The 27,696-nt window shown below is 51.4% G+C and overlaps 1 protein-coding gene across 13 annotated transcripts in view; it reads left to right on the top strand.

Annotated features, from left to right (window-relative positions):
* The window catches only part of KMT2D (lysine methyltransferase 2D), a 105,161-nt gene that overhangs the window by 64,004 nt on the left and 13,461 nt on the right, over positions 1-27,696 (top strand). For all 13 annotated transcript variants that reach the window (XM_083427145.1, XM_083427150.1, XM_083427140.1 and 10 more), the window contains 15 exons: positions 623-2,775; positions 3,767-3,890; positions 4,070-4,160; positions 4,316-4,379; positions 5,435-5,667; positions 7,776-10,745; positions 11,522-11,665; positions 15,087-15,251; positions 16,928-17,084; positions 18,553-18,634; positions 20,341-20,516; positions 22,034-22,161; positions 23,471-23,606; positions 23,715-23,839; positions 25,112-26,264. In XM_083427145.1, coding sequence (XP_083283271.1) covers positions 623-2,775; positions 3,767-3,890; positions 4,070-4,160; positions 4,316-4,379; positions 5,435-5,667; positions 7,776-10,745; positions 11,522-11,665; positions 15,087-15,251; positions 16,928-17,084; positions 18,553-18,634; positions 20,341-20,516; positions 22,034-22,161; positions 23,471-23,606; positions 23,715-23,839; positions 25,112-26,264 — 7,901 coding nt within the window. The remainder of the gene's footprint in view (positions 1-622; positions 2,776-3,766; positions 3,891-4,069; positions 4,161-4,315; positions 4,380-5,434; positions 5,668-7,775; positions 10,746-11,521; positions 11,666-15,086; positions 15,252-16,927; positions 17,085-18,552; positions 18,635-20,340; positions 20,517-22,033; positions 22,162-23,470; positions 23,607-23,714; positions 23,840-25,111; positions 26,265-27,696) is intronic.

Raw genomic sequence — 27,696 nt, 5'->3', positions numbered from 1 at the left:
CCTGAGGCAGATTAGATTGCCATGCTTTGCTTGGAAACAAAGGCTGCCTCCAGGAGGAAAACCTCTGGAGCGTGTGTACCGTTGATGAACAAAACGTGACAGGCCCCTGCCCCAGAGAGCTTACAGTGTTGGCCGTGAAAGAAGGGAAAGATGACAAAGGGCTACCCTAAAAGATCAGAACTTCCCCAGAGCAGAGTAGGCCAGGTGGTTGACAGCAGCTCAGGGAACTTCACTAAAGGTTACAAGCGATAGCTCGGTCAATAGAGCATCTTAATCTCAGGGTTATGGGTTCGAGTTCCACATTGGGTCAGAAGATTCCTCATCGCAAGGGGTGACCAACTTTTCAGTTATTTGATTCTGTGTGCCTGACAGGCTGTTGTCTTGGAGGCGGGAGGTGCAATTGCAGGCCATGTGGCCTTACTTCAGAAGGCAAATGTGGTTTGTTTGGGAAGGGTGTCCCCACTGTGGTTTTCAAGCAGTATGGAAAGTGGCCTTCTGTCAGAAGTGATTATGAGGCACCTCTACCTGAGAGTCCCCACTTGTGTCCCGTAGCTGACATTTCTCTCTCTCTCTCTCTCTCTCTCTCTCTCTCTCTCTCTCTCTTTGTTCCTTCCTCTTCCAGGTCTTCAGTGGCTGCCGCGCAGCCATTTTATCCCCGCGGTGTCTTCCAAGCCCCGTCTCCACAGCAGCAGATGTGGCAGCAACAGCAGCAGCAGCAAGCTGTGTCCATGCGTCTCTCTGTCCCTTCGCGCTTCCCCCAGCCCCCCACCCAAGACTTGAGCCGGCAAGCCCTAGCAGGTCTTGCCCCACGCCTGCCAGGCCCCGGAGAGCAGATTCAAGCCTCGACCGGCGCTCTGGGAGCCCAGTTCATTGAGCTGAGGCACAACATCCAGAAGGGAGTGCTTGGGAGCGGTACGGGGCCCACCTTTGTCCAGCAGAACCCACAGGCTCGAACCAGATTCTTCATACCTGGGAATGACGGTGCCAGCCAGGCTTTGAAATCTCCCGTTATGCCCATGCAGGCTCCTGTCCTGGGAAGCCAAGGCCTGCAAGCCCAGAAGATGTCTGTCCCTATATCATCCTCTCCTCAGCAGGGGGCAGAGATGAGCAACAACCACCATCCCCATGCCAAGGCTGTGTCCCAGTTGATCCTGCCCCCTGGAAACTTGGAGATGCAACACATCCCGCCCCGACCACTCTCCTCATCCGGCCCTAAAGAGGTGCCCATTACCTCAGTTGCCACGGACGCTGCCCCAGCTGCTGGCAGGAATCAGCTAGGCCTGGCCGGCAGGCAGCTACCCTGTGAGGTGCCGGTGGAGCCGGACTTAGACGACGACTTTGATTCCCACAAAGACCTGGAGGAGGACGACGACGATTTGGCCAACTTGAGTCTGGACCCGGACGTCGCCAAAGGCGACGACGACCTGGGCAACCTGGATAACTTGGAAACCAACGACCCGCACCTCGACGACCTGCTGAACGGAGATGAGTTTGACTTGCTGGCCTACACCGACCCGGAACTGGACACCGGGGACAAGAAGGACATCTTCAACGAGCACCTGCGGTTGGTGGAGTCGGCCAACGAGAAGGCCGAGCGGGAGGATCTGCTCAAGAAGGAGCCCTCGGCCGGACCCTACCTCAAGGAAACGCCCTCGGCCGGCGTCGGGAAGCCGGGTGAGCCCAGGACGCCATCGTTGTCCAGAGATGAGGTGCCCAAGGCGAAAGAAGGGCTCGGCCTGCTCCACGTTCCCTGCCCATCCTCTGCCTCAGGGGTGCCACCGCCCTCCCCCATCCTTTCAACGCTCAAGGCCCACAGCGACGTGCTCGATAGCAAGCTGGTCAGCCTGCCGGCCGATATCAAACCCAAGATAGAGGAAGGCTGCCTGAAGCCGTCGCCTTGCCAGTTCACCACCGGCGCCCCGGAGAAGCTTCCTATCAAGTCTGAAGGGGCTGAGAAAATGGCAGCCGCCTTGGCGGTCAACATCAAGCCCGGCCAGGGCCTCATGAGCCCCGGCGGAGTCCGGCTGGGCATGACGTCATTCCACGGCAACAGCCACGCTTCCATCTCCGACAAGGTCCTCTACGGTGCCCCCAGCCGGCCGCCGCTGGTCCCCGTGCAGATGGCCAACGCCGGCAACTCCATCCTGGAGAAGTTTGAGCTGGACGGAGGGCCCCTGAGCCTGGCCAGTGCTCAGCAGCACTCTCCAGCCGACGACCTCGACAAGATGGAGAGCTCCCTGGTGGCCAGCGAGCTGCCTCTGTTGATCGAAGACCTGCTGGAGCACGAGAAGAAGGAGCTGCAGAAGAAGCAGCAGATGTCGGCCCAGATGCCCGGGGGCTCCCAGCAGCACCTCCAGGCTCACACCATGTTGGCTCACTCGGCTCCCCCTCCCCAGTCTCACGACGGGCAGTTGGTGAGCTCCCAGCAGCAGCAGCTGCAGTTGGGCATGGTAGCCAGGCAGCAAGGGATGGTGGCCAACCAGCAGCTGATGCAACAGCAGCAGCAGCAGCGACTGGCTGGTCCCCAGCAGAGTCAAGTCCTGGCCCCGCATATGGGGGTGGCTCAGAACCAGGCTCATATGCTTGCCGCCCAACATAGCATCCAGGCAGCACATGGCCAGCAGAACCAACAGCAGGTCTTGGCCCAGAAGCCCATGCCGGGGGTCCAGCAGCAACAGCAACAGATGATGGGGCTCAAGCCGCAGCAAGTCGTGATGCAACAACAACAACAGCAGCAGCAGCAGCAATTGGCTAACAGCTTCTTCCCAGATACAGGTAGGAGTTACAAGACGGCTTTTCTTCACCAGCCTCTTGTTTTTACCAGGGCGGTGTGAGTTTATATGGATGGAATTGAATGGAGCTTAAAACAAAGGTTTAGGATTTGGTACTTCATTGACTGGACGGGTCTGTCTGGAAAGGAGGACTCTAGATCAGGCCTAGGCAAACTCGGCCCTCCAGATGTTTTGGGACTACAACTCCCATCATCCCTAGCTAACAGGACCAGTGGTCAGGGGTGATTGGTGTTTTAGTCCCGAAACATCTGGAGGATTGAGTTTCCCTATGCCTGCTCTAGATATATAATGAAATGAAAAGGATGTTTAAAATAACCTTTGTTAAAAACAACAACGCAGAAGCACCTGACCTTAAGGCGCACCTAGTTTTTAGAGTGGGAATTCAAGAGAAAAAATATTATTTAAAGGGAGCTCTGAGCAGAGCCTGTATGCATCCCAGGCTCTGCTCAGCGCTCCCTTTCACGAGCTGCGTGGAGCGTGTGTGTGGCCCTTGCAGGCTTTTCCCCAGGAGGGAGAAGGGCAGCCCATCACTGATGGCCCCTGAAAAGCCCCTAACAGCCACACACACACTCCGTGCAGCTCTTTAAAGGGAGCATGGCTCTTGGGGGCTTTTCTGGGAGGTGGGGGAAAGGACAGAGCATGGCTCTGTCCTTTCCCCCACCTCCTGCAAAACCCAGGGATAGCCGCGCGAAGCCTCCGCAGGGCAGTGGGATGAAGGCTCCCCGCTGCCCTGCGGAGGCTTCGCGCTGCTAAGGCAGAAGCTAGAACAACTAGAGGGAGTGCTGCACAGCCATGAACACGTTGGCTCACTGGTAGCCTTCCTCCTGGTTGTGCCTTGGCCCCACATTCTAGGAGATTATGGTTTCAAGTGGCCATCTGTGTGCTGGCAGATCTCACACAGCAAACGAATGAGTGTCGGTTGTGAAGGTGCCATGGCTGGCCTGATCGCTTCTTGATCTCCTCCCCTCCCACAGATCTGGATAAATTTGCTACCGAGGACATCATGGACCCCATTGCCAAGGCCAAGATGGTGGCTCTGAAGGGCATCAAAAAAGTCATGGCGCAGGGCACCATTGGAGTGGCTCCGAGCATGAATCGGTAAGTACCCAGGGCAGGAGGCCCAGGAGCCTGGATAATGTGTAGTTAGCTTTTTCTTTCGTTTAGCACAGAGGGCCTTGGATCCAGAGAGAGTCTGGATTTAAGGTTTTCTGCTTCTCAGGCCAACACTGGCTCCCTTCATTCTGTTCCCCTTCCTCCCCCTGGCTTCCTACTTTCAGGCAACAAGTCTCCTTGCTGGCTCAGAGGTTGTCCGGAGCGTCGTCTTCATCTGAAATGCAGAACCACATCCTGCCTGGCTCTGGGGGACAGGTGAGCAGGGATCTGGCAGGCCCTCTTCAGTTTCCCCACACTATTTTTAACGGATGGGTTTGGGGAGTGCTGGCTCTTTTGGTTGTGGGGTCAGGGGAGGGGGAACTGTGGCAGGTACCACTGCAGATATTCTGATTCTTTCAAATCCCTTGCAGGAACGGAGCAATGACCCAGCACAAGCTCGACCAAACCCACCCACTTTTGCACAAGGTGTCATCAGTGAGTAGTTGGCAGAAACCAGTCCTGAAAGGGCTGTGGTGTTGCTTTCCCTTGGGTAATGCTCCTGCAGTACTTCCTGCCCACCTGGGCTTTTTGCATACGTAGCCTCATAAGCCATCTATTCCGGATTGCTTAGATCTGGATGAAGGACTTCCTCCTGCTTCTAATCACAATTCCTAAACTGGTAGCGTTTTCCTGACAGCAGAGGGTGAACTCTGTTCTCTTTGTTAGTGCTTTTTAACCACCGGGCAGCTTTGAATAATAATAAAGAACGGATAAGTTGTGTGTGCTGTTGAACACGCAAGAAAGTACAGTGGAACCTCGGTTTTCGAACGTAATCAGTTCGACTTCTGAAACGTCCGAAAACTGAAAGCAGAACCCTCAATACAATAGGAAAACTCAAAATGGAAGCTACGTGGCACATTCAGCTTCCAAAAATCGTTCAAAAAATGAAGCAGTTACTTCCGGGTTTTTGGCGTTCAGGTTCTGAAATGTTCGTCAACGGAGACGTTCAAGAACTGAGGTTCCACTGTAGTTGCGTTGCAACAGAGAGGCTCTGAGCTGCAGCAGATGCAAGCTCCCATGTTGCAGGCAGCATAGATTGCATTCCCGGGGCGCATGGGTTGCTGTAGTCATGCATGGTGAAGAATTGTTGGCGAGGTTGGTTCTGTGATTGGGTGAAAGGTTGAAGATGTGCTTTTTGTGGCTCCAGCACAAAATTGGGGGTGTCAGTGGAGGTTATTGGGTCCTTTTTGTTTTGATTATGTATTTTGATCTTTTATATTGTGATTTTATCTTGCAAACCGACCTGAGACCTGAGAGTATAGGGCGGCATACAGATTTAGTAAAAAATAAAAAAAAATTATCCGTGGGATGCAAATTCTGCAGAATCTCAAAGTCTGAGGACTGGAGGGCCTTGCATAGCCTTCGTGGGCTAGTACAGAATTTATTAAGTGCCAGAGGCAAGGTGTTTCAACTTTTCCCCTATGTCTGCCAAAGTATATGGTCTTGCATGTCTCCAGCTTCCAAAAACCAGTGTTTCTCATCCGCCCCAGATGAAGCTGATCAGCGCCAGTACGAAGACTGGCTCCTCCATACGCAGCAACTCCTCCAGATGCAGCTGAAGGTGCTGGAGGAGCAGATAGGGGTTCACCGCAAGTCCCGCAAGGCCCTGTGCGCCAAGCAGCGGACGGCGAAAAAGGCCGGCCGGGAGTTCCCCGAGGCTGATGCCGAGAAGCTCAAGCTGGTGACGGAGCAGCAGAGCAAGATTCAGAAGCAGTTGGATCAGGTAAAGCACCCAGATTAGCTTGCGTCCGTTTTAAGTCCAAAGGCCACTGCTCTCGGCACGAGCGAGAAAACTAAAAAGGGGTCTGTGGAGGACCGGAGGACTCGCGATAGAGGCAAAATGAACCCCACCCCGCAGTGGTTTCCTGCCTCTTCCCAAGTGATGTGATGCTAGGAGGGAGAGAGTCAGGTCTTGCATGAGCACAGGGTGCTGGAGTCGGGGAGGTGGTAAGGAAGAAATGTGGGTGGCCAAGGGTAGCATCAGCAAATCAGGACGCGGGTGGCGCTGTGGTCTAAACCACTGAGCCTCTTGGGCTTGCCGATCGGAAGGTTGGCTGTTCGAATCCCCGCAACGGGGTAAGCTCCAGTTGCTCTGTACCAGCTCCTGCCAGCCTAGCAGCTCGAAAGCACACCAGTGCAAGTGGACAAATAGGTACCCCTGTGGCGGGAAGGTAAACAGCATTTCCGTGCGCTCTGGCTTCCGTCACAGTGTCCCGTTGTGCCAGAAGTGGTTTAGTCACGCTGGCCACATGACCTGGAAAGCTGTGGGCAAACGCCAGCTCCCTCGGCCTGAAAGAGAGATGAGCACCACACTCCATAGTCACCTTAACTGTCCCAGGGTCTTTCACCTTTTACCAGCAGTCCATGACACCTGGTAGGGATGGAATATTCACCTGGGCAAGGGGTGGGTGGGAGAGATTGGAGGAGTCTATCTGCTCTGTGCAAGTTTCTGTGCATTTAGGCAGAAATGTCGGGTCTTAAGAAGCATCCAAGTATTCTCAGCTGTCCAAATTCCATTTAAAAAAAAAACCTTGGGGAAGAGCTGTAGGTCCGTGGAAGAACATCTGCTCCCCCTGCAGGAAGGTTCCAGATTCTACCCCCAACATCTCCATGTGGGGCTGTGTGAGACTCCTGCCTGAATGGGGAGCCCCTTCCTGCCAGTCAGTGTAGAGAATATTTGGCCAGATGGACCCAGTGGTCTAATTCAGGCGGGGGAAAGCAGATTCCCACGTTCCTGTGAGTTTCCAATTCTTATAAAACATGCTTTTGCTGCCTGAACTATAGGGCTGGGCTGGTTTTCAGCATCACGATACAATGGTGCCTCGCAAGACGAAATTAATTCGTTCTGCGAGTTTTTTTGTTCTACGAGTTTTTTCGTCTTGCGAAGCACCAATGTGTACTGACGGTTTCCCATAGGAATGCATTGGCGGTTTAAAAAAAAAAGGCGCAAGACATTTCGTCTTGCAAAGCAAGCCCATAGGGAAATCCGTCTTGTGAAGCAGCTCAGAAAACGAAAAACTCTTTCGTCTTTGCGAGTTTTTCGTCTTCCGAGGCATTCATCTTGCGGGGCACCACTGTATATCACCAGCTACAGATCTCAGTACAGTGGAGCCTCGGGTTACGCTACCTTCGGGTAACGTAACTTTCAGGTTGCGAGCACGGCAAACCCAGAAGTGTATACTTTCGGGTTTTGCTGCGTGCGCAGAAGCGGTGCCTCTATATGCGGACTTTTCGTGGTACGTACGTACTCCTGGAATGAATTTTCGTATCTGGAGGGTCCACTGTATATCACAGTGTCTGATAAAAGGATGGAGACATTGACGGGCTTCACATTTTCTCCTGCATTGTGATTTTTGCATGGCGCACGCACACATACACACACACCATGATTTGTGATCTATTGCCAAGTCAGAAATTATGAAACTGATACCATAATCTGGACTTCAAACCGGTTTCAGGCGGTACAGTGGCACCTCGGGTAACTGTTCTTAACCTGAAGCACCACTTTAGCTAATGGGGCCTCCTGCTGCTTCTGCGCCACCAGAGCACGATTTCTGTTCTCATCCTGAAGCAAAGTTCTTAACTCGAGATACTATTTCTGGGTTAGCGGTGTCTGTAACCTGAAGCATACATATATAACTCGAAGCATATGTACCCTGAGGTACCACTGTATTGCTATAATAAAAAAATGGCTCCCTTTCCCATATGGGGTGTTCCGGAGCCCATATAGAGTCCTTAAGTGGGTTTCCTAATGGTAGGAGAAAACAGGTGCACCCCTCCTTGTCGTTTGCTGCGCTTACGTTGCCTCTGCTACCTCTTTCTCTCTGACAGGTTCGGAAGCAGCAGAAGGAACACACCAACCTCATGGCTGAGTACCGCAACAAGCAGCAGCAGCACCAGCAGCAAAGCTCCGCCGTCTTGGCCCTCAGCCCCTCGCAAAGCCCCCGCCTGATGGCCAAGCTCCCTGGCCAGCTCCTCTCCGCGCACGGCCTCCAGCCGGGGCCGCAGGGCCTAGCAGGCCAGGCCGGCATGCGCCTCCCTCAGGCCGCCGCCATGGCTGTGCAGCAGCAGGGCTTGCCCTTTATGGGAGGGCAGCAGCAGCAGCAGCCATCGGGCGCTTCGGCCCCCAACAGCTTCTTCTCCAGCAACCGCCTGTTGCAGGAGCGGCAGATGCAGCAGCAGCGGCTGCAGCTGGCGCAGAAGCTGCAGCAGCAGCAGAACCTCATAGGGCAAGTGTCCATGCAGCAGCAGCAGCAGCAAAGCCACATGGGACAAATGGCGATGCAGCAGCAACAAAGCCTTATGGGGCAGATCTCGGTGCAGCAGCAGCAGCAGCAGCAAAGCACGATGGGTCAGGTAGGCTTGATGAGCCAGCCCCCGCCTCCGCCACCCACACCCCAGCCGAGCCAGAATCTGCTCCCCAAGCAGCAAGGACTGCTGGGAAACCAGGCGGGAGTCCTGGTCCAGCAGCTCTCTCCGCAGCAGCAGCAGCAGCAGCAAGCCATGCTGGGACACTCAATGCTGCAGCATCAGGGCGTGATGGGGCACCCGGCTTCCCAGAGGCAAATGTTGTTGGCCCCACAGCAGCAGCAGCAGCAGGGGCAGCAGCACCGAGTGCCTCAGCAGCTGGTGCAGCAGGCGCAGGGCATGATGGGGCATCGGCTGCTTTTGTCACCGCAGCAGCAGCAGCAGCAGCAGGCAGGGCTCCTTGGGCAGCAGCAGCAGCAGAGGACGTTGCTGAGCCAGCAACAGCACCAGCCCCTCCTGGGCCAGGGGCCGGCTTCCCAGGGGCCGGGCGTGGGCGCCGAACCTCTCCAGCACTTTGCGCAGCACGGGTCTCTGAACCAGCAGCTGCACTCCTCGACTCAGGGAATGCAGCCAGCCCAGCAGCAGCAGCAGGGGTTGGCTGTCAAGGAGCAGCAAGGAGGGCCAGAAGGCGGCACGGCCATGCTGCCTCCCGAAGGGGCGGACGGTGCATTGCAACAACAGCTAAGACCCCACATGGTGGGCCCAGAGATGGGAGGGCAGCTGCAGATGAGCACTCAAGAGCAGCAGCAGCAGCAGGGGCTGAGCGGCCACGGGACTCCTCTTCCAGAGCAGCCGTCTCAGCTGATGCTCCAGCAGCACGGGGAGCAGCAGAAGCAGTCAGCTGAGCTGGGCCAAGCCCAGCACTTGCTCTTGGGCCCTCAGCAGCAGAACATGCTGGGCTCCCTGCAGCTACGGATGCAGCAGCAGCAGCAGCAGCAAAACAGCCACTTGCAGCAGCAGCAGCAGCAAAGCAGCCACCTGCAGCAGCAGCAGCAGCAGCAACAACAACAGAACAACCTCCTCCAGCAGCCATTGCGTTCTCACCTGCCTATAGACGGCATTCTGCAGCAAGAGCTGTCGCAGCAGCAGCAGCAGCAGCAGCACCATCGAGATGCAACTCAGGGCCCCCACTTGCTCAACCAGCCGATGGAGCAGCAAGGCCAAGTGCAAAGGATGATGGGACAGAACCTGGAGCAGCCTTCCAAAGGTTTGCCAGGACAGCACCACCTCCAGCAGCAGCAGCAGCAGCAACAACAACAACAGCAACAACGCCTTCAGAGCCCAGCCGGGCCCTCGAAAACACCAGGGCTGATGATGCAGCAGCAGCAACAACAACAACAACAACAAAGCATGATGCTGCAGCAGTCCTCCCCGCAAGGCCAAAGCATCCTGTCCAGCCCTGTGATGGGCCAGATCCGTGCCCAGCTGCAGGGCGTCATCTCCAAAAACCCTCAGCTGCGGAACCTGACTCCGCAGCAGCAGCAGCAGCTGCAGGCCCTGCTAATGCAGAGGCACCAGCAGAACCTGCTGCAGCAGCAGCAGCAGCAGCAGCAGAACCAGGCGCTGCGGCAAGCCAGTCCCTACCCGGGGCAGGCGGCCCCCGAGCAAGGCCAGCAAGCTGCTCAGCACCTCTCCCTGCCGGGCGCTGCGGGGCAGCAGCCGCAGAGGCAGCCGCCCCTGGCGGTCTTCCAGATTCGTCCGGACCAGGGTTTCGGTGCCTCGGTGGAGCAGCAGCAGCAGCAGAGGGTCCCGGTGAGCCAGCAATCCGCTGTCTGTCCCCAGCAGCAGGGGATGGTGAGGCTCCCCACCCCTCAGGCTCCCTCTGTCCCCTTGAGCGTTGCCGGCATGGCATCTGGGCAGCAGACGCCACTGCAGCCACAGCAGCACCCGAGCCCTCCAGAGCCAAAGAGACCGTCTCCTTTGCTCTTGGCTAAAAGCCCTGAGCAGCAGCCGCCGCAGCAGCAGCAGCAGCAGACTCCCACCCAGAGGCACCAGCCTGCTACTCCCAGCTCCCTGCTGCTCTCCACCCCAACACCCCCGGGCGCGGGAGAAGTGACTCCCGGGACGTGCAGCCTCCGAGACTCCGAGTGCCCCACCACCAAAGAGGCCACAGAGACTGGCACGGCCAACGGGCAGGTGGTAGAAGCGGCTTCTCCCTTGGCGGGAAGGGTGCCCCCGCCACCAGGAGACCTTCCCCTTGTTTGCATCAAACAGGAGCCCAAGGAGGAAGCCTCCCAGTGTGCCCTGATGAGTGGAAGCCAGCCCGTCAAGCGGGAGGCGAACGGGGACCCTGTCTTGGCCCCTGCCGCTGCCGTTCCAGCAACCACCAACAGCCTCACCCGCACCGAAGCCGGGCACCTCTTGCTGCAGAAGCTGCTGCGGGCCAAGAATGTCACTCTTGCGACGCAGCGCTCAGGCGATGTCAACGGGCACGTGGATGGCAAGATCGCCGGGGCGGAGGGCCGGTTGCAGCCGGGACCAGATGTGCGAGAGGTAAGAGTGCAGGGAAGGAGGAGGAACGACGGGCAGGGACGTCAGAGGTTGAATTTCACTTAGGAGGGGGGGCATTCGGAAATAAATCTAATAATAATAATAACAACTACTACTACAACAAATTTATTATTTATACCCCGCCCATCTGCCTGGGTTTCCCCAGCCACTCTGGGCAGCTCCCAACAGAATATTATTAATAATTTTTTAAAAATGATCGAACATTAAAAACTTCCCTAAACAGGGCTGCCTTCAGATGTCTTCTAAAAGTCAGATAGTTGTTATTTCCTTGACATCTGATGGGAAGGTGTTCCACAGGGCAGGCGCCACTACCGAGAAGGCCCTCTGCCTGGTTCCCTGTAACCTTACATCTCGCAGTGAGGGAACCGCCAGAAGGCCCTCGGCGCTGGACCTCAGTGTCCGGGCAGAACGATGGAGGTGGAGACACTCCTTCAGGTATACAGGGCCAAGGCCTTTTAGGGCTTTAAAGGTCAGCACCAACACTTTGAATTGAGCTCAGAAACTTACTGGGAGTCAGTGTAGGTCTTTCAGGGCCTACATTGCCATCAGTCTGGTATGGTCCATAATTTCTCCACCTCACTGTGTGTATAGAGTGGATCAGCTCGGATTTGGAGGTGGATCTCTACTGGGAGCATTAGGAAGGGGATCTTGGATAACTCCAGGCACGGTAGGCGTCAGATCCCAGGCAGCAATGCAGAAATTCACTTTTCCTCTTGTCTTTTTTCCTCTCCTCTACCTTTTTGGGGTGGTCCCTGCAGGATGCGCTGGCAGCCAAGAAGCCCCCACCGCCGAAGCCCAAGCGGTCCCAGAAAGCTGGGGAGCGAGTCGCCAACTCTCGCAAGAAGCTGCGCAAAGAGGACGGAGTGAAATCCAACGAGGCCCTGATGAAACAGCTCAAGCAGGTGCTCTGTGCTATGCAGCTGCTGCGGGAGGGCTTGGTAGCCTTTAATAAAATAAAATAACTGATTTATTGGTATTTATTCATAGATACAGTGGTACCTTGGTTCTCAAACTTAATCCGCTCCGGAAGTCTGTTCCAAAACCAAAGCTTTCCAAAAGCAAGGCGTGCTTTCCCATATAAAGTAATGCAAAACGAATTAATCTGTTCCAGACTTTTAAAAACAACCCCTAAAACAGCAATTTAACATGAATTTTACTGTCTAACGAGACCATTGATCCATTAAATGAAAGCAATAATCAATGTACTGTACTATAAAGAAGACAGTATTGTAGATGAAAAAAATTAAAATTAATTTTTTTCTCTTACCTGCACTGATGATAGTCATTGTTTGGATTGGGGGGCTTTTATCCATTTCCGCAGTCACACAATCAATCAATCAGCTGAAATGGATTCCACACAGTCACAAAAACAAATTAACCGAAAAAGCCTCAAAAACAAAAACACAAATTAAATAGCAAAAACAAAAGCGCCAAACTTAATCCGTTCTGGAGGTCTGTTTGACTTCCGAAATGTTCGAAAACTAAGGCGCAGCTTCTGATTGGTGCAGACGCCCCGGAAACAATAGCCGACAGCCACATCGGATGTTCGGCTTTCAAAAAACGTTCGAAAACCGAAACACTTCTGGGTTTTCGGAGTTTGAGAGCCAAGGGGTTTGAGAACCAAGGTACCACTGTATACGAAAATACCTGCCCATTACAAAGTGTCTTTTTGTAATATTCTAAGGTGAGACAGCTACTTAAGTCTATAAAAAAAGAACAATGTTGGAAAGAAGAAGAAAAACTCTTGTTAGGATAGACCTAAAAAAAAGAGAAGGGGAAAGAAAGGAAAAACTACAGAAGGAAAAGAGGAGAAGGGATTCTGGGAGGGCCATGTAGTCATATAATAATAATAATAATAATAATAATAATAATAATAATAATAATTTATTATTTGTACCCCGCCCATCTGCCTGGGTTTCCCCAGCCACTCTGGGCGGCTTTCAACAAAGATGAAAAATACACTAAAAGACCCCCTCCTTACTTTTTTCTGGGGTGCCCCTCTTGTTCTGATTAGAATTGAATCCAAGATGGCCAGAAAGAAGAAAATAAGCAAAGAGGACCTCGTAGAAGCAAAATATCCTTTTGGTCCGGTGGGGGGGGGGGGGACACCTCAGCCCTGTAAGATGTTGCTGGTCTTGGGGCTTTCATCACCTCCAGCTAGCATGCAGTCAGGTATGATGGAAGATGTATTCTAGCACCATCTGAAGGGCAAGAGGTTCGCTCCCCCAGCCCTGTTTCATTTCTTACGTTACATTTCATCTCACGTTATATTTGCATAACGCCTTTCTGTATTACACTACACAAGGTGATTTACAAGCTGAAGAAATGGCAAAAGAGGCAGCAGATACCACACATCTAATAGCAATCTGGTCTGATACAAAAAAAAAAAAAAGGCCGCAATAAAAACATAACTTTAAGGGGGAAATTTATAATTTATCTTTAAAACCATTGTATAACAGCTATAATAATAATATAATAATAATAATAATAATAATAATAATAATAATAATAATAATTTATTATTTGTGCCCCGCCCATCTGGCTGGGTTTCCCCAGCCACTCTGGGCAGCTTCCAACAAAGATGAAAAATACACTAAAATGTCACATATTAAAAACTTCCCTGAACAGGGCTGCCTTCAGATGTCTTCTGAATGTCAGGTAGTTGTTTATCGCTTTGACATCTGATGGGAAGGCGTTCCACAGGGCGGGTGCCACTACCGAGAAGGCCCTCTGCCTGGTTCCCTGTAACTTGGCCTCTCGCAGTGAGGGAACTGCCAGAAGGCCCTCAGTGCTGGACCTCAGTGTCCGGGCAGAACGATGGAGGTGGAGACACTCCTTCAGATATACTTCAGCTAAATCTCTTAATAGGATTGGAATAACACTTGTAGTTTAATGGTGAATTTTTGGACAGAATGGAGATGTAAAAGATTTGGATTATCATAAAAGACACAGGAGGAAATGATTAACAACAGAACCCACAAAGGGAAGGAGAGAAGTCGAAGAGATTCTTTGGAATCTTGTTTTTATGTTGTATGTTGGATATGTGATTATAAAACTTCAATCTGAAAACCAAATAAATTTATAAAAACAAGCGTAACTTTAAAATAAGCAACTTTTATCAAATGAAGCACTATTCAATAATCTGTTAGAATATAATGGCAGACAGCAAAATTAAATACCAGCGGTTTTAATAAGCAGTTTATATTTAACGGTGGCAATGAAGAATTGCTAAGCTATAATCAGTAAAAATGATGGCCAGCCACAACGCATAAAATGTACAAAAAACACGTAAAAGGATCCAATTGAGAAACAAGGACACACAACTTATAAAATTATTTTTAAAAAATATATGTATATATATTTCTTCTTGCATGCATGGAGAGACAGGGCAGATCTGCCAAAATTTGTGTTCAATTAAAAGAGGTGTGGGGAAAGGAGACAACAGGGCTAGGCAGATAGTCAAAGCTGGGGGGGGGGGGATATGGGAGAATTGTTTGTTGAAAATGTTGTATATAAGAATAAAAGAAAATTATTAGAAATTAGTTTGGAGATGGTGTTTAACAGCCATCAGATTAAATCAAATAAACAAGGAATATTCGGTGTTATGTTGGAGGGGATGCCAGGAAACTGTGAATTATATTCACATGTGGTGGGGGTGTAAATATGTACAATTTTCCTGGCAAAGGATGCTTAAGGAGATAACAGGAATCACTGGGTTAAAGCTGACCGAAAGTCCAGAGGTAGCATTATTATCAATTTACGATGGGGTGGGAGGTTCACAGGCTATGAAGGACTTGCTCACAAATTGATTGACAGCTGCATGAATTTATTATAGCTAGGAAGTGGAAGGGGCAATCAGAATATAAAACGGAAGAATGGTATAAAGAGGTGTGGGATATAGCTATTAATGATCAGTTAACATGTGCCATTAAGGTAAGATGCAGGAGAAATGATTTTGAGGAGATATGGAAGGTGTTAGTAGAATTTGTACTGTTAAAGGGATCACTCCATCACAATTTTGGGAGGTTGGATAGTTACAATGGAATGATCTTGGTGGTGGGGTGCACATATTTATTCTTATTTGTTTATGATTATTGCTTTGTCAAAACAAAATTAAAAGGGGGGGGGGAGAACTCTTCCTCCCCTCTCTGTGAGGGAAGCGGTTTGTGCGTGTCTACTGGGCATGCCCGGTGCAGCCAGATCTCTCTGGATCCCCTTGGGCCGGGGTCCGTAGGAGAAGACTTCTCCTTGCGCAGGGATGTGCCGGTGCGCGAAACTGCCAACTGCCTTAACCCAGTTCTGTCTCTCCCGCCCCTCTCTCAGGAGCTCTCCTTGCTGCCCCTGATGGAGCCTGTCATCACGGCCAACTTCAACCTCTTCCCCCCCTTTGGGAGCAGCCCGGTCAACGGCAAGAGCCAGCTGAAGGGCTCCTTTGGTAACGCCGCCTTGGACAGCATTCCGGACTATTACTCCCAGCTGCTCACCAAGGTAAGGACCGCCAGCCCCTGATCTCGTTTCGGCACACTTGGCAGGAGGTAGGGCTGCCTCGCCCTGGATGGGAAGCCTCCCTGGGTGTCACCTCGAGCCGCCTTGTGCCAGTGCTTCCCTCCCCCGAAGGAAACGCGAGAGCTGGAAGAAAAGCACCTGTTAAAAGTGTGGTGTTTACTGTAACAATGTCATAGTGAATACCAGCACCTCTTTTCCAGAAGAAAAGCACTAGCAGTAATAGTACAGTAGTACCTCTGGATGCGAACGGGATCCATTCCAGACGCGGGTTGCGATTTGCCACTTCCGCACATGTGCGCGACGTCATTTTGAGCGCAAGCGGCGGAACCCAGAAGTCACGTGCTCCGTTACTTCCGGGTTGCTGCAGAGCGTAACCTGAAAACGCTCAATCTGAAGCATATTCAACCCAAGTAAGACTGTAATAGTAGTAGTAAATAAAAAATTAAAATTAAAATAATATTTTATTATTTATACCCCACCCATCTGGCTGGGTTTCCCCAGACCCTCTGGGCGGCTCCCAACAGAATATTAATAATAATTTTTTAAAAACGAGCAAACATTAAAAACTTCCCTAAACGGGGCAGCCTTCAGATATCTTCTAAAAGCCAGATAGTTGTTTATTTTCTTGACAACTGATGGGAGGGCATTCCACAGGGCGGGCGCCACTCCCGAGAAGGCCCTCTTCCTAGTTCCCTGTAACCTCACATCTCGCAGTGAGGGAACCGCCAGAAGGCCCTTGGCACTGGACTTCAGTGTCCGGGCAGAACAATGGGGATGGAGATGTTCCTTCAGGTATACTGGACCGAGGCTGTTTAGGGCTTTAAAGTCAGCACCAACACTTTGAATTGTGCTTGGAATCATACTGGGAGCCAATGTAGGTCTTTCAGGACTGTTGTTATGTGGTCACGGTAGTCATTCCCAGCGACCCATCTAGCTGGTTGTACCCCACCTCCTGTTCAGTGCATGAGAATTTCCAGGGTGACTGACAGAAGAGACAAGAACAACCAGAAATAATAAAACAGCTTAATGGCAATGATTACAGAGCCAAGGAAGGCAAGCTAATAAAACCACACTATGTAAAACTAGGTCGACTGCAGTTAAAAAGGTCTGGGGAATTAAAAATGTCTCCACGTCAAAGTAGGGGCCAGACAGGCCTTCCCGGGGAGAGCGCTCTTTGTCCATATAAGCCAAGTTGTTGAACAACTCTGGAAGCTGTGCTGACAGGCAGCCTATAAACCTTTTAGATATATTTAATGGTTTGTATAATTCACACTGTTTATAGGCTGCCCCATGACAAAAAGTTGTTAGGCTCCAGGCAAAAGCGTTCCTTTTTAACCAGGACTTTGGTTGATCTGATTTACATCCTATGCCCTTTTAAAATGTGGTGTTTTTTGTGGGGGCTATTGAGTGGTTCTTTTTATTTTTATTAGGCATTTTGTGGTTTTATATCTTGATTTTATTCTGTGAACCGCTCTGAGTCCCCCAGGTATAGGGCGGTATATAAATTAAGTTAATAAGAATAATCCGGGTGGCTCCCCCCTCAAAAAAAAGAAGCTGTTTATGGAAATATGGGTTTTGGCGAGGTGACCTAAAGCGCCTCAGGTTTGGGGGTGGGGTGGGGGCTCTACTGGATACAGACTCCTCTGATCTCTTTCTAGAACAATCTGAGCAACCCACCAACCCCACCTTCTTCGCTGCCTCCCACACCGCCCCCCTCGGTGCAGCAGAAGCTGGTGAACGGGGTCCTGTCTTCCGAGGAGCTGACAGAGCAGCCCAAGGAGCCGGTGCTGCCCCATGAGCATGAAGGGCAAAAGGGTAAGTTAGCCCCATGGCTGAGGAGAAGAGGTGCTGCCGGGTTCCGGAATGTTCCGAGAGAACCTCTGGCGCTCTTCAGCATCCTCGGAGCGCATATGCATGTAGGCCCCTGTTCTGATTTTGGATGGGGGGGGGAGGCCCAGGTGGGCTGCTCCGAGCTTCCCAGTGGAAGTTAAAAGAAACCGGTGAGGCCAAAATGATTTGGGTTGAATTCACCATACATTCGTACCTCGGAAGTCGGAACGGAATCCGTTCCGGAAGTCTTTTCGAGTTCCGAAAACATTCGGAAACCAAAGCGCGGCTTCTGATTGGCTGCAGGAAGCGCCTGCAGCCAACCGGAAGCCCCGTTGGATGTCCGGGTTGCAAAGAACGTTCGCAAACCAGAACACTCACTTCCAAAATGTTTGAGAACTAAGTTGTTTGAAAACCAAGGTACAACTGCATTGATGGCTGCTGCCTTGTGGGCTACTAAGAGAGCGGCATTCATTGGCGCAGAGACTCTTAAGGGGATGTTGACTCTAAAGGGATGTTGTTGTTAAAGTCACATTTAAAACTACTTAGTTTTACGTAATGGTGGCTGCGGAGTCTTTTATACATTTTAGGTGTTCAGTATGTCTGGATTACCCATGTTTTATGTATTTTTTTTCTCTTTTATGATTTTATTGTCTAATTTATGCCAATAGAGGCTGAATGAATATAGGATATACCTTTTAATGATAATGACATGTGTTATTAAGGGAAGGCGGGGAATATTCAGGAGAAATGATTTTGAGGAGATATGGAAGGTGTTTGTACAATCTGTAGTGTTAAAATGGAAAGGGGTCAAACCATCACAAGAGTTGTTGAAATTTTGGGAGGCTGGATAGTTACAATGGAATGGTCTCGAGGAGCGGGGGTGCACATTTTTATTCTTATTACTTTTTTTAAAAAAACAAGGCTGAATGAATGAACTCTAAAGGGGTAGTGGAAAGAGCGTGTGGCAGCCAGCCACCAAAGCCGTTCCAGCTGCCAAGCTTGGGCTTGAAATGGATTTGAATTTGGATCAAGATAAAATCCGTCCAATTCAGTCATATCTGGAATTGCACATCCGCCCACTTGAGGGCCTTGTCCCAAATGGGGAAATTTGTAGCCAGCCGATGCTTACTTGCATCCATGTGGGTCCATGTTCAGGCATGGGCATATGGCTGCCTCCGTTAAGGGGTCTGGGATCGCTCCTCCTCGTAGCAAGAGACAGATTATCTCCCAGAACCAGCCAGTCCTCTGCTTGGCCGGTCTGATGTTAAGCAGCCTAAGAAAGGCAAGCGTTAAGCTTGGCCTGTGATAGGCTGCATCCCTCCGAGCCTCTTGCCCACAGCAAGAGGCTGCGAAAAGCTGGAATTGATCCAGGGAAGCCATGATTAGAATTCCACCCCACTTCCTATAGCATCCTGACATGTTAAACCTTATGTTTTCTGCCTCACGTTTGCAGATGCTCCCCCTGTGGAAGTGAAAAGCTTAGATCTCCTCGCAGCTCTGCCCACACCGCCACACAACCAGACCGAAGATGTCAGGTAAGGATGGAGCTGAAGGGCGGAACCAACTCGACCACGGGGCATCCTGAACCTCTGCTTCGTGGGGTTTTCCCCCAAATGGAAGCTATAGCATTAACTGTCGCATTTGGGAGAGGAGAAGTTTTTCCTTTCTGAGATCTAGCTTGGGTGAAGTTTTGTCGGGAAGTATGGAAGACTGATAATCTGCTTCACCTGCGTTGCGTCACCTGCCTGGAGGGCACAAACTCCCATCAACCTCAACATGGATGTTGGGAATTGGTTTTTTTATTAATTTTCACAAAATTAAAGGTAAAGGTACCCCTGCCCGTATGGGCCAGTCGTGACCGACTCTAGGGTTGTGCGCTCATCTCACTTAAGAGGCCGGGAGCTGGCGCCGTCCAAAGACACTTCCGGGTCACGTGGCCAGCGTGACGAAGCTGCACTGGTGAGCCAGCACCAGCGCCGCACACGGAAACGCCGTTTACCTTCCCGCTATAAAGCGGTACCTATTTATCTACTTGCACTTAAGAGTGCTTTCGAACTGCTAGGTGGGCAGGAGCTGGGACCGAACGACGGGAGCTCACCCCACCGCGGGGATTCGAACCGCCGACCTTACGATCAGCAAGTCCTAGGCACTGAGGTTTTACCCACAGCGGCACCCGCTGGCCCTTTCACAAAATTACAAACAAACAAAACACACAAACAAAGAAACATAAATCATAACATTATTAAAATTACACTTATTAACATTGTTAAGTGACTTCCTCGCTTCCCCTTGGTTGAATTTCCATGCATATCCTTATAATGGCTTTCCAAGTCCTAATTCTTATAAACCTAACTTAGTTCAGGATGTTGGGAATTGTTGACCACCATGTTCAACTTTGAGTACTTACTGAAGACTTTTTCAAAATTTCAGTAGGCTTTTTAATAACTGTCCGATTTAATAGTTTTAACTCACTTTTAGTTTTTCTTGCATTGGAGTCTTTTGTACACCACTTAAGAGACAGCTGTGGTTAAGCAGTATACAAAGGGTTGAAATAAACAAGAATCAGACAAAAATGGTAGGCTTAGAAACAGTAGTCCAAAGAAGTAAAGTTGGTCAGTGGTCCTTGTTTGCTCTGGGAGAAGCAGGAGGGGGAGGAGGATGATCATCATTACAGTGGTACCTCTAGTTATGAACTTAATTTGTTCCGGAAGTCCGTTTTTAACCTGAAACGGTTCTTAACTAGAGGTGTGCTTTCGCTAATGGGGCCTCTTGTTGCCACTCCGCCGCCGGCACACGATTTCCGTTCTCATCCCGGGGCAAAGTTCTCAACTCGAGGTACCTCTTCCAGGTTAGGGGAGTTGGGGCGTTTGTAACTCGAGGTACCACTGTGTTCTTAATCTATAATCTCACCTCATCCCTAGGACCCAGTGGTCAGGGATGATGGGAATTGTAGTCCCCAAACAGCTGAAGACCCAAGTTTAGGAGACCCTGATCTATACCCTTGCATCTCATCTTCCTGGAATCGTGAGGATGGCTGGGGAACCTGTGGCCCTGGAGATGCATGACCAGTGGTCAGGGATAATGGGAGTTATAGTCCGGCGGCATTTGGAGGGCCACAGGTCCCCCACCCCACCCCTGACCTAGGGTGTGGTTCAGGCTGGGTTACCAGGGTCTCACCTCTGTCAGGAGCCATGGCAGCGGCTACAGCACCCTTCTGAGGTCCCGCCCGATTTCCTTCCAGGATGGAGAGCGACGAGGAGAGCGACTCCCCCGACAGCATCGTCCCAGCCTCATCCCCCGAGAGTGTCCTGAGCGAAGAGGTGCCACGCTTTCCCTTGCTGTTGGGAGCCAAGCCGGAGGTGGAAGAGAGACCCCTCTCTCCAGTCATCCCCATCATCCCAAAGGCCAGCATCCCAGGTTTGTGGGGGACAGAGAAGATGCTCAAGGGATGGGCTGCAGCAGCATCTAAACTGCTGCTGTCATTGGAGATCAGATGAAGAACTTTATCACAAAAGGCATGGACCACACTGCAAAACCACTAAACTATCCCCCCAAATTCAGCACTTGCCTTATCATCACTAGATTTGACCCCAAATTCTACCCTTACATCTAAAGAATTAATTTCCTTCCTATTCACAGCAGACCGGCTAGTTATTGCCCAGCGATGGAAGGAAATCTCTAATATGCCAATAGAAGCTTGGGTTAATAATAATTTGGAGCTTTGCTTTATCACATACCAGTGGCGACTAATGAAAGGCATCTCCAAAAAAGATACCTTTGACACGATTTGGCCTCCTTTTCTTCACTTTTATTGAAGAAGGACAGGATATTTCAATGCCAACAGCATCACAGAGGTGTCTGTGGAGAGGAGATATTGACTGAAAATGTCTAGTAAACCCGATCGGTAGTTGGGCTCCTCTTGAGGATATTCAGCGAGCCAACATGACAGTGATATGGGATTGAGGGTTGGAGTGATCATTCTGTGATATTACGGTAGTGGACAAAGCTGTATTGTAACTTTTGAATAAACGTTTTTTAAAAAATAAAAATAAACTGCTGCTGTTGTCCTAGGGAGAAGGTGCCCATAACTTTAGGTCAGGGAGAAGGAACCTGAGAGTCACAGTCCTTTTTGGGCAGCCTTCTGGGGGCCGGAAGCAGAAGTTGGGCAAAGCAACTGGTGTAACTTTGTACAAGAGACCCGAGTCCAGGCAGGGAAATAAGGAACACCGTCCCACTACAAGGGCACCTTGCAGACAGGCAAAAGAGGATGGAGACGAGTCCCGGAAAAATGTGTTCTGCACTCGGGCCCGAGATTCCCAACCCCTACTTTTTAGGGGTTGGACTACTTGACCTCTGAGGTCCCTTCTATGATTCCAGGCTCTCCAACGGCAGAAGTAGCTCTTCTTGGGTACTGTTGGCAACAGACATCTTGATTCTAAGAGGCAAACAGAGTCTGATTTGAGTGCTGGGTAGCCCTGTGCTTTCTAAGGTGATAAAGGCAAAGGGACCCCTGACCATTAGGTCCAGTCGTGGCTGACTCTGGGGTTGTGGCACTCATCTCGCTTTATTGGCCGAGGGAGCCGGCGTACAGCTTCCGGGTCATGTGGCCAGCATGACTAAGCCGCTTTTGGCGAACCAGAGCAGCACACGGAAACGCCGTTTACCTTCCCAACGGAGCAGTACCTATTTATCTACTTGCACTTTGACATGCTTTCGAACTGCTAGGTTGGCAGGAGCAGGGACCGAGCAATGGGAGCTCACCCTGTCACGGGGATTCGAACCGCTGACCTTCTGATCGGCAAGCCCTAGGCTCTGTGGTTTAACCCACGGCACCACCCGTGTCGTTTTCTAAGGTGATACAAAGTGCTAATTATACATATCTGTGTGTGTGTTTGACTCTTGCCATTGTCTCCCCCTTGCCTCCCGCTTCTCAGCTTTCCCAGATGCCAAGCCTTACGGGACCTTGGAGCAAGCCGGAAAGGGGACTCCAGGCACGTCCTGGGAAAAAGCCAAGGGCAGCGAGGTCTCTGTCATGCTCACTGTCTCTGCAGCTGCCGCCAAGGTAGGGAGCCAGCACAAAAGAGCCCCCGACCCAAGGGCCGGGGTTCACAATTTGTTTCCGGGGCGATAAATATTCTGATGTGGTGGTACCTTTTACCACGTCTGTTTCGCGTAGGGCAGGGCTAATGTCTGGATGGGAGGTGGAGTCTTGAAATTTTCATGCTCAGGCAAACCTAACTAGACGTTTAATTTTATTAGGTGTACTGCTGGTTTTTATTGATACGTTGAGGATTTTTTATATGCTGAATGTCTTGTGCTGCTGCTTTAAAAACGAATATTTAATGTGAATGGCTTGGAGGTTTTTTTAATTAAGCATCAAACCTTGCTAAATAAAAATAAATTTCTGGAGGGCCATAAGACGCAATTTTTCCTCCTAAAAAGTAAGGGGAAATGTGTGTGCGTCTTATGGAGCGGATGGCGCTGCGCAGAGAGGGAGAGCTGCGCAGCGGCCCTTCAGCGAAGCGGGAGGAGGAACGGAGCCCCTTCCATTTCTCCTCCCACTTCGCTGGAGAGGCGTTACGCAGAGAGGGAGAGATTTTTTCCCTTGCTTTCCTCCTCTAAAAACTAGGTGCGTCTTATAGAGCGAAAAATACAGTAAGTTGTTTGGACGCAAAGGCAGAGCTGGGATAAACTGTGTTGCTTGGTTTCCCAGCAGTCAGAGCCAAGCAGTAAATTTCTCCCCAGTTTTCAACACTGGCGTTGAATTTGCACACTTTACCTGGCGACTGCAGCACATGTGTGCGCGCCAGCAGTCCCCACCAGACCGCATGTAAAAGATCTGCAACTTTCCTTCTTGCATCCCCTTCCCCCTCACGCAATACGCTGATACACAATTCAGGCTTTCAGCTGTGAGTCGCTGAGGAGAGATCGAGCGATACACTAGCAGCATGAGACTTACAGCCAGAAGCAAAACATAGGAATGTGATAAACTGCATTGTGACAGAACATTGGTCTGCCTAGCTCAGCATTGTCTACACTAGTGTTTCCAAAACTTGGCCCTCCAGCTGTTTTTGGACTACAACTCCCATCATCCCTGACTACTGGTACCTGGGGATGATGGGAGTTGTAGTCCAAAAACAGCTAGAGGGCTGGCAGTGGCTCCCAGACTGCAGATGCTCACAGTCCTAACCAGAGATGCTGGGGATTGATGCTTAAGGGAAGGCTTGACTGAATCTTTCTCAGTCTACTGTCTGGGATGCTGAAGCAATGGTGTGCAGTGGTGGTTGTGCAAAATGCGACTTGTGAGTAGGTGAGCTTACCCCGCAAAGGTTGCCCGCCATTCCTTCCTGACTCTTCCCATGTTCCCCCAGAACCTGAACGGTGTCATGGTGGCAGTGGCAGAGCTGTTGAGCATGAAGATCCCCAGTTCTTACGAAGTGCTGTTTCCGGACAGCCCCATGCGGGCTGCTGCCAGCGAGCCCAGAAAAGTCGATGCTGACGCGCAGGGTAAGTAGCCGAACTTCAGGAGATCGTGGACGCATATGCGCACTCGAGGTTTCTGTGCCCCTGGCTGTAAGTACCTGTTTAAAAGGTTCCCCCCCCCTTTCCCCTTAGGCAAAGAGAAGCCAGCGGCTCCCAAGGGCCCCGAAGGAGGACCAGAATGGCTGAAGCAGTTTGATGCAATGCTGCCTGGCTACAGCCTCAAGAACGAGCTGGACATCTTGACGCTGCTCAAACAGGTGGGAAAGGGCCGGGGGTGGGAGCTTTCCCAGAATGCTTTTCTCCCTATGCACTTGGCAGGTTTGACCACTGGGTGATGATGATGATGAATTAAATTTGTATACTGCCCTATACCTGCAGGTCTCAGGGGGGTTCATAGCATAAAACCACAATATGAAAACACAAAATACATTACCAGAACAGAAATCAGGGGGATTAGCTGGAGGTCTTGGCACAACGCCCCTTCTGGTGTCGTTTCTCTTCATCTTCCCCTCCCTCCTTTTAAATTCTGTCTCATTCTGCATTTTTTCCAATGCCACCTCTCTCTCTCTCTCTTTTTAATCTTCCTTTAGCTTTGGGAAGGTGTAGTAACTGGGCCCTAGATTCCTACCTGCCCCAGTACCCCATAGGTGTCTTGGAAAGTGGAAGAGAAAGAAAGTGGGGGTGGGGGTGGGGCGGGAGAAGAGGACTACAGTGGTACCTTGGGTTACATACGCTTCAGGTTACAGACTCTTCTAACCCAGAAATAGTATCTTGGGTTAAGAACTTTGCTTCAGGATGAGAACGGAAAACGTGCAGCAGCGGCAGTGGGAGGCCCCAGGTTAAGAACAGTTTCAGGTTAAGAATGGACCTCCAGAACGAATTAAGTTCTTAACCCGAGGTACCACTGTACATCAGAATACAGTGGTACCTCTGGTTACGTACTTAATTCTATTCTGTTATAGATAGCAAGCCACTCAGGCTAGCTATCTATAAATTGGATGGTTGTGGGCAGAGTTTTAGAGAGAAGCTTATGCACAGAATGATCAGCCGTGCAAACTGAGGCTACCTGGGGGAGTCACTTCACCACTTCTTGAGGGCTTCCAAGTGGCAGATCAAAGTGCTTGCTTGGTGTGTATATATTGCTTGCTGCTTTGAATAAAATCTTTAATCTTCTCACTCCCTTGTGTTTTGTATTACAGTCGTACCTTGGTTTTCGAACAGCCTAGTTCTCGAATGCTTTGGCTCCCGAATGATCGAAACCCAGAAGTGAGTGCTCTGGTTTTCGAACGTTCTTTTGGAAGCCGAACGTCCGATGGGGCTTCCAATTGGCTGCGGGAGCTTCCTGCAGCCAATCGGAAGCCGCTCTTTGGTTTTCGAACACTTTGGAAGTCAGTTCGACTTCCAAGGCACGGCTGTACTTCCGAATCTCATTTTAAAAGAACCACCTTGCATTGGGCACGACACAGGCCTACTGGTTTGCAGCCTGAGACCGCCGCCTCTCAAAATGCTTTTTCCTTTCTCTCTTCCAGGAGAGTCCCACCCCGGAAAAGGCCGCCCAGCACTGCTACATCAACAACGTTGCCAACCTGGATGTGCGGCAGCTGCTGACCCTTCCCGAGGAACCCTCGCCGCCCCTCTCCCCCTTCGCGCCCTCCCCGCCCAGCCCCCCCAGGGTCCCCGAGCCGGTCCCCGAGCCCGAAGCACCGCCCTTGCCCGCTCCGTCCCCTCCGCCGCCCCCGCCCTCCTCCCCCAAGGAGGAAGCCCCCCAGTCCCCGCCCAAAGCCAAGCCCCGCTCGCGGCCCCTGGAAGACGGCGAGGAGAACAAGCCGCGCCTGAAGAAGTGGAAGGGGGTGCGCTGGAAACGGCTGCGCTTCCTCATCACCATCCAGAAGGGCGGCGCCAAGCGGGACGGGGACCGGGAGATCGCGGACTTCGTCGAGCGCCTGGCCTCCACCCTGCGCCCCGACAAAGTGCCGCGGGACTTGCGGAAGTGCTGCTTCTGCCACGAGGAGGGCGACGGCGCCACCGACGGGCCGGCGCGCCTGCTCAACCTGGACCTGGACCTCTGGGTGCACCTCAACTGCGCCCTGTGGTCCACGGAGGTCTACGAGACCCAGGGAGGGGCGCTCATCAACGTGGAGGTGGCGCTGCACCGGGGCCTGCTCACCAAGTGCACCCTCTGCCAGAAGACGGGCGCCACCAACAGCTGCAACCGCATCCGCTGCCCCAACGTCTACCACTTCGCCTGCGCCATCCGGGCCAAGTGCATGTTCTTCAAGGACAAGACCATGCTCTGCCCCATGCACAAGCTCAAGGGCCCCTGCGACCAGGAGCTGAGCACCTTCACCGTCTTCCGGCGCGTCTACATCGAGCGCGACGAGGTCAAGCAGATCGCCAGCATCATCCAGCGAGGCGAGCGCCTCCACATGTTCCGGGTGGGGGGCCTGGTCTTCCACGCCATCGGCCAGCTGCTGCCCCACCAGATGGCCGACTTCCACAGCGTCACGGCGCTCTACCCGGTGGGCTACGAGGCCACCCGCATCTACTGGAGCCTGCGCACCAACAACCGGCGCTGCTGCTACCGCTGCACCATCTGCGAGAACAACGGCCGGCCGGAGTTTGTGGTGCAAGTCATGGAGCAGGGCTTGGAGGACTTGGTCTTCACGGACTCCTCGCCGCAGGGTAGGGGTCCGCTCAGTCCTCTCGCTCTCGAGAGCAACCGCCAGGTCCGTTTCTCCGGAAAGATAGATAGAATTCTGGATGCCGGGCTGAAGCGAGCTTCTGGTGCGCCGGGGATGCCGTTCCTCTGCCCAGAAGTGCGTTGCGCAAACGGTGTTGGCTTTGCGTCCGTCAGCCTCCTCGCAATGCATCTTCCCTGCTTTGTCAAGCTTCAGGTTTTAGAGAGAGCAGTTCATTGTGTAAATAACTACAGGTAGGATAGTGGGCAAGAGGAAGCAGAGCAGCATACCCCATCTGCAAAAACTGCCACCTCCAAATTTTAATTTTTGAGGACACGCAGGATCCAGCGAGGTCAAAATGCCCTCTCTCTTGTTAAATTCAAGGTGAAAAAGTATGTTTAGAAATAAGCTTTTTCTCCCCCCAATCTGAGAGAGCCAGTGTGGTGTAGTGGTTAAGAGCGGTAGTCTCGTAATCTGGGGAACCGGGTTTGCGTCTCCGCTCCTCCAAATGCAGCTGCTGGGTGACCTTGGGCTAGTCACACTTCTCTGAAGTCTCTCAGCCCCACTCACCTCACAGAGTGTTTGTTGTGGGGGAGGAAGGGAAAGGAGAATGTTAGCCGCTTGGAGACTCCTTCGGGTAGTGATAAAGCGGGATATCAAATCCAAACTCCTCTTCTTCTTCTGCATCCTGTATCTCATAATTCCATAGCACGTGACACACAGACTGTCTTAAATATTTTTCACCCAGGCAGTCAAACCTAAAGCACAACAGACGTTTATAATACCAATATTTTACAGGTAGAACCTTCACGTTGGCCAGGGAGGGTGGTGTTACGCAGATGTAGACTCACACAGCCTGAAATGTAGCGAGGTGGGAATTGCCCTTCCTCACCCCAAACGCTACTGACCTGCAGCACTGTAACTTACTGTCACCGCGCTGTCAGGCATTAGATCTTTATTGTCTAAAGATCAAGTTAGGAAAAGGCATCTCCATCAGCCCTGCGTCTCTCAGGTGTCCTAAGTGTGCACCCAGTGAGGCAGTTGCCGCAACAGAGAGGCTCCACCCTGGACCTCACCTTATATATCTTCCCCACCTGAGCTGTGCACAAGCAGGCAGAGACTATGCCTGTGTGTAACCTGTTTCTGCTCCTCCCTCTTCAGTCCTCTTCTGGTCCTGGGAGCCAGTGGAGCCAGAGAGGTTCTCCCCCAGATCAATGATTCCTTCTTCCATCAGTCTCCAACCACCCTTCTTCCGATGCCCACTCATCAATGCCCAGCCAGTCCTATTATTATTATTATTATTATTATTATTATTATTATTATTATTAGTGGAATACGCTACATAAACGAGCATGCCCACTTTTTAAAAATGGCATATTAAAAGATGATTCATTTTTCATGTTCACTGGAGCCATGCACAAGCTTAAAGGTCCAGG

The sequence above is a fragment of the Podarcis tiliguerta genome (assembly GCF_965153285.1).
Source record: "Podarcis tiliguerta genome assembly, chromosome: 2".
NCBI lineage: Eukaryota > Metazoa > Chordata > Lepidosauria > Squamata > Lacertidae > Podarcis > Podarcis tiliguerta.
The sequence above is the reverse complement of the archived record's forward strand: the minus strand, read 5'-3'. Positions and strand labels throughout refer to the sequence as shown.